At 33.8% G+C, this 6,922-nt stretch overlaps 1 protein-coding gene across 1 annotated transcript; it reads right to left on the minus strand.

Moving 5' to 3' along the window:
- Positions 1-602: 602 nt before the first annotated feature.
- LOC140433144 (potassium/sodium hyperpolarization-activated cyclic nucleotide-gated channel 2-like) lies at positions 603-2,334 on the minus strand. Its single transcript, XM_072521192.1, has one exon. It carries the CDS (start codon positions 2,269-2,271, stop codon positions 622-624), a length of 1,650 nt encoding a protein of 549 aa, XP_072377293.1. The 5' UTR covers positions 2,272-2,334; the 3' UTR covers positions 603-621.
- Positions 2,335-6,922: the final 4,588 nt, after the last annotated feature.

Raw genomic sequence — 6,922 nt, forward strand, 5'->3', positions numbered from 1 at the left:
TTCATCAGTTATTTAGATACTGGGTTGTGTATGTAGATTATGATTTTACGCTACCTTTGATGATATATGCTTCTTTTCTCTCTCCAGAGTGCTGGATTGTGGAATATCGTGGGTGGGTCGCGTTGAAGCACATTGAGTGGAATGTTATACAAAACTGTGTTAATCTTGCGGTAGTTGTACTAGCCAAAGAAAGTTGGGTAGTTATAGTGATACACTTTGGCACCCACCGTTTCTGATGGGTCGTTCGATGGTTACAACTTTTCAAATGATTACTGATATGTTTGCTCTCTGAAATCCATTTCCTTCGTTTTGCGCTTCCGTTTATATCTCTTTGTTTTCTTCTGTTATCTTTTACGAGTACTTATGGTAAGCCTGTTTCTTTTCAACCACTTTTCAGTTGTTATTGTTGTTACATATTGTTTTAACGTCTTGGGTATAATTTCTTCTTATAGAAAATATAGAAATCTATATAATATAATATACTACCCATTGGAGATATGATCCTACAAAAAGAAGAGTAGTCATCAAAAACATTGTTTATATTTTTACAAACAAAACACAAGTACAATCAAAACGGAACATTAACATCAACTCTAAAATTTTACAAATACTGTTTAAATACTAATGTTGGGACTGCAATTGTTCACGTACTGTTGAATCAGTATAAGTTTCTTCAAATAACGTTTTCTTGTACGTCTCCTCCACGTGAGAGGTCTCCTTTAACCGCATTTCAGCGGTATTAATGATCGACTGATATATCTGCCTATACTTCATCAAAGTTTTTTGAAAATCAGACTTCTTCAACCTGTAGATGTGACAAATTTCGACTGCACTAATACTTGCCGATCTTTTTTGTCCCTTCACCACTAGAGATATTTCCCCAAAGTATGCGCCGTCTTGCAAATGGCAAATTTCTTTGCCAGAATGGGTGTAAACAGCAACTGTGCCACTAGCCAAAAAGTACATCGCTTCTCCAATCGTCCCTGCTTGAATTATTGCGTCATTGGGCAAGAAGATTTCCGATATCAGAACCTGTACTATATCGCTCACTTGATCTTTCGAAAGTTCTTTAAAAATGGACACGTTGGATATCAAGTATCTACAAATCCCCATGTTGATATCCTTTTTGAGATTATCTGAAAGCAGGTACGTAATTAAGTCTTCTTTGAAGTAACTTCCTTGATATTTAAAGTGGTAATAAGTGGTGATCTTCTTCCTCAAATTTATCGGAAGTTGCTTTTGAATCATATATTCTTCCAGTTCATTCATAATCTTCTGGTATTTAATTTGGGTCGACCTGTTGGCTAAAATACTTAGAGCAATGATGATCCAAGTCGATATTATTAATATTTTTCCTACCAGATATCCAAAGACAGCAGTAACAAAGTCTTCTGGTTTCTTAAAGTGCTCTTCAAAGTAGACTTGAGGAAGCGTTATTCCTAGCAAATAGGCTGAACTTCTGAACATATAATCAATGTATTCCTCGTAAACATTGATATCAGAAGTATTCTCTGGATCTGGTGCTTGAAAATTATACCTAATGATAATTTTTAAGCCAATCACTAAACACGTAAAGAAGTGCAAAATAAACAAGAACAAAGATATACAGCAAATGGTAAACAATGTGGTTTTTGACTTAATGTTGGTAAGCGCTGAAACTCGTAGAATCAATTTCATTAGAGTCCACACTCTAATCGCTCTAGAGAAGCAAAAGATGTTTTGAATACCAATGAAGATCAATGGTGGGTGCTCCATCCCCAAAAATATCAAAAACTTCATAGATCCTAGAACATCTGATACAAAAAACGGTCCAAACACATAGTTCTTGGCAATTTTCCATGGGTCTAGCTCTATAGTTTTGGTCTTAGTCACTATATATCCAGTGAAGAAGTTTGTGACAATATCAACAAATGATAAAAAGTCTAGAGCTACTGAAACAGTTCTATGCCTTGCAGTAATTTTAAACCTCTTTATACATGTGTCCAGTGGTTTCACAATTAACATCATGACGTAGAAAAGCAACAGATAAACTTCATACCATTGCCTGAATTTGCTCAATGGGTGGATAATATAAGTATAACCAGAACTGATTTGTCTTAGTTGTTCCTTTCGCATTGATTTCTCGCTTTTGAAGTATAAACACGCAAGAGGATTCGTTTCTGATATTACCAACAGCTTCAACCATCGTTTTCGAAAACTGGATCTGTAACCCAAACTTTCAAACTTCTTCTCAACGTAGTCAGGTAGTAATATTTCGCAAGAATGTGGCATTCTTGTGACTTTCTGTTAGAAATAACTGACACAATATTGTCAAAATCTATTGTTAATGTGACAATAAGCTTACCACAAGTTTTTCACTGACAGATGATAATTATGACGTTGGCGTTACTATTTTAACCATTTTAAATATCGTCTTCTATTTTTGTATCGTCTATTACATTTTTTTTGTCAGGTCTTGTACCATTTAAACTTTTAGTTATTTGTTGCTTCATGTTTTTCTTTATCTGTCTTTACGTTTTTGTTTGATTCCTATAGAAGTTACATATAATTTTAATGTTTCTACTGTCTATGTTTTTATTTAAAAAAAAATTCTTTGGGCATATTAGGTTGCTTCTTGTTCTTCTTCCTTTTTGTATGTATGCTTTAAAGCCTGTTTTTTCCTTAATATTAGCCTAATAAATTGTTTAAATTACCGCACCATCGTTTTCTTGGTCTGCCAATACTTCTTCGTCCATTTGGTGACTTATATCGTGCTATTCGTACTATCCTATCCTCTGCTATTCTACTAATGTATTCGTTCCACTCCTGTTTCCGTTTTGTCACTCATCCATTTATGTATTCAACTATATTGCATGCTCTTCTTATGTTTTCGCTTCTTTCCCTATCCAACAGACTTTTCCCTGATATTCGTCGAAGTATTTTCATCTCTGTTGTTTCTAGTAGTCGTCTCTTTTTAGATGTGTCAGGTCTTGTCTCCGCCGTGTATGTTAATATAGGTTTAATTGCTGCTTTATAGATTCTTGTTTTTGTGTCTTGTCTTAGGTTTTTCTTCTTCCAGATTGTGTCATTAAGAGATGCCGCCACTTTACTTGCTTTTAAGCTTTGTTGTCGTACTTCTTCTTCAACATCTCTGTAACTAGTTATATCTATTCCCAAATATCTAAACCGTGCTTCTTGCTTTCTCAATGCCATCAATTTCGATTTTACATCGTAGTGGGTATTTAGATGTTGTCATACATTTGGTTTTTTCTGCTGATATTATCATATTGTATTTCTTGGCTGTAGTATTGAAGATGTGTGTTAATCTTTGGAGCTCGTCTTCTGTCCTGGCGATTAATGCGGCGTCGTCTGCATGACATAATATTTTGATTTCCTAGTTCCCCATTCTGTAGCCATGACCTTTACGTACTGCTTGTATTATTTCGTCCATTATTATATTAAAGAGAAATGGGCTTAACGAGTCACTGTATTGGATTATGGAAGCAGATGTTTTCGATGGTTTGTATAATATTGATTGGTATGTTTCATTTATATAGTAGGTGTAAGACGTCTTCGACTTGGATGCGATAGAAAGCCTTTGTCAGGTCTATAAAACATAGATATGCTGGTTTATTGTACTTGATGGCCTTTTCTGTGATTTGATTTATTATAAATAAGGCGCCTAGGTAGGATCTTCCGGATATAAATCCTTGTTGTTCTTCTGATTAAGTTGTTAGTTTATTGATTTTGTTTGTTAGGACTTATGGTAAGCTTAAGTGCGGTGTTTAGTAGATTTATACCTCTATAATTGTTGGGGTCTTCTTTATCTCCTTTCTTGGACATTGGTATCATTATGCTGCTTCTCCATGCGTTTGGTATCTTGCAGTGCAATATTAGTTTTTGAATAAGTTTTGTCATCTCTAGGGTTATACTTTCTCCTTCGTGTTTTAGAAGCTCGCAGGTTATTTCGTCTGGTCCTGGTGACTTTCTATTTTTAAGTGAATTTATGGCTATCTCTACTTCCTGAAAACTGATTTCTATTTCGTGTCTTAATTCAGGTACGTTATTGTGTTGATTATTATTTTCCTTTCCTTTAAACGGTTCCGTCAGGTATCTTTCCCATTCGTTTACTGGTATGTTATTGTATTCCTTCAATTCTGCCATTTCTTTCCGTTGGTTTCTTAGGAATCTCCATATTTGTTTTTGTGTACCGTAGAAGTCGCTTTCCATTTTTTTTGTAATTTGTTTCCAGTGTTCATATTTTGTTCTTCTTACCAACTGCTTTGTTTCATTTCGTATTCTTCTATAAGTGTCTCGAGATTCTGGAGTATTTGATGTTTTGTACTCCGTGTAGGCCTCTCGTTTCTATTTACATTTCTCTTTTATTTCTTTTCTGAACCATGGTGTATTGTTATTGTTTCTTTTGTTCAGTATGACTTTGCGTTTTCTTAGAGTTTCTGTTGCTGCTCCTTCAATGTTGTTTTTAATTTCCTCCCAGCTCGCGTTTACATCTTCGATATCGTCTATTTGTTTCAGCTGTATCTTCTGTGCTAGCCTCCTTTCTTATCTTTGCTAGTACTAGTTTGTGTTCACTCCCTGTGTCTGCTGAGTTTAAAGTTCGGATATCTAGAATTGGCTTTGGGTGGATTTTTCTATTAGTGACTATAAAATCAATTATAGATTTGCATAACGTTTTCAATCTGAATAAGATCATTTTCAGTGCATTCTGTTAGTACTTGCAGCTAACTTATAAATTGAAGTGGAGACATCAATATATGGTTTACATATTATAAATTTAAAATATAATGCGACCCTAGGTCGATGACATTGGTTGTAAATGTTATTACTTAAACAGCAACATGGTTCCTTGCTCAACTGGAACACGTGACGTGGTTGTTGTCAGTTCAAACGACACAGACCAACTGGCTCAGGTGACAGAATGTAAAATTCAGGATGACAGCGTTAACATGACGAGGTAGTAGTCGATTTTTGGGTATGATCGGAAACCAATGTAATTTTTGAAATATTATTACAAATTTTATATTTATATGCTATAATCCAGTAAAATAAGACAAAAAAGGAGGCAAACCTCGGAATGAATGAAAATAAGCTGAAAATTTGCATACGTCTTTATTTTGATGGTATAAAACTTACCTCAAAAGTCTCATATAATCACGTGTCCGCGACTTAAGATATTAAAGGTCAAAGGTCACGAAAATGAGTTTTCTGCAAATATCTCGTTTCCCTTACACTTTATGACATTTAAGGTGGTAAGAAAAATTGTAGAATGGAAAATTCTCTTCAATTTTTGTCTCAAGTACTTTTAATGTAACTTCAATCCTTCTAAGATAGAGCGCAAAGAGTGGAGGACCGCTTACCTGTGTATACGGTAACGCGAAGTCAGCCAGTAGGATTCAATAAATAATAATTTATATAGTTAATTATTCACTTAAAATACTATTATTATCATTAAATTTTTACTATTTATTATTTAATAAACTATATTTATAGATATTAATTATAAAATATATATTTTTTATATAATATTTATTTTATTTTTAACAAACATACAATATTAAATAAAATACTTTTCGTCCATATTACTACGAATATTATATCTCGAAATACAAATCTCTTGTACGGCGGTTGCTGTTTCTGCGAAGCTGTAGCAGATACTCCTTTGTTAAATATGACCTAACAGGTTTTTTTTTTAATATGAGTTTCTACACACCGTGGCGAATGAGTTTGGGACTTCTATGTATATACGCACAATAGCGGTGGAGGGATATTTCACTTGATGATGGGAATGGTAGGGTAGTGCTATTTCTCTGCGTTAGTATTTCTTTACCGAAAAAAAATTATTTTATTATATTTTTATTTTATTTTTATAAAAAATTATTTCTAATTAAAAGCTGTTAATATCACTACAAAACAAGCCAGAGACGATGCAGATTTTCTCATTGTAGAAAGAGCTATTGCAGAGTCTGAACATGTAGGAAAAACTTCCGTCATTGTAGGAGAAGATATTGATTTGCTAGTTATCTTGATAGGACGAGCTCAATCACATCAACAAGAAATTTTTTTTAAAAAAATTGGTAAGGGTAATGCGGAGACAAAATTATATTCATCGAAAAGTTTTAATAAATACCCTCATTTTAAGAAACACATCTTATTTTTACACACGTTTAGTGGATGTGATACGACTTCTGCGATTTATAGGAAAGGTAAAATATCGTTTATTAAAATGTTCGAAAAAAATCACCATTTACATCAGTCACCTCAACTATTTCAACAAAAAAACTGCTCTGTACAAGAATTATTTGAAAATGGAGTACGTATTTTCTTAGCAGCGTATAATGCTCCAACATCAGAAGACGATATAGACTCTTTTCGATACACCCAGTTCATCAAATCAACAAGACTCAACAAACCAGTGCAGTTATCAAGTCTTCCACCTTCAAGTGCAGCAGCTCGTCAGCATATCATTCGTGTCTATTATCAGACCCAAATTTGGTTGGGAAATGATTTAGAACCCCAAGAATTCGGCTGGGTAATGCAAAATGAATTTCTGGAACCAATAACAACATTATTACCGCCAGCACCAGAAGAACTGCTGAATACAATATTTTGCAATTGCAAGAAAGGTTGTGGTTCTAATTGCGGATGCAGGAAATCAGGATTGCAATGTACTTTAATTTGTGGGCAGTGTAATGGACAATCATGTCTAAACGCTTCATCAACTTCAGATGATTTCAACGAAGAAAGTGAATATGCACCTGATATTCTTGAATATTTTTATTCTGATACTTTAATAAACGAGAATGATGATGATGAATCCGATATTGAGCAGTCAGAGGAAGAAGAAGAAGAAGAAGAAGACGATGAAGAAGAAAATTAATACAAAAATATTAACCATACATAATAAAAGAATATATATTATATT

Source organism: Diabrotica undecimpunctata, chromosome 2, assembly GCF_040954645.1.
Source record: "Diabrotica undecimpunctata isolate CICGRU chromosome 2, icDiaUnde3, whole genome shotgun sequence".
Taxonomy (NCBI): domain Eukaryota; kingdom Metazoa; phylum Arthropoda; class Insecta; order Coleoptera; family Chrysomelidae; genus Diabrotica; species Diabrotica undecimpunctata.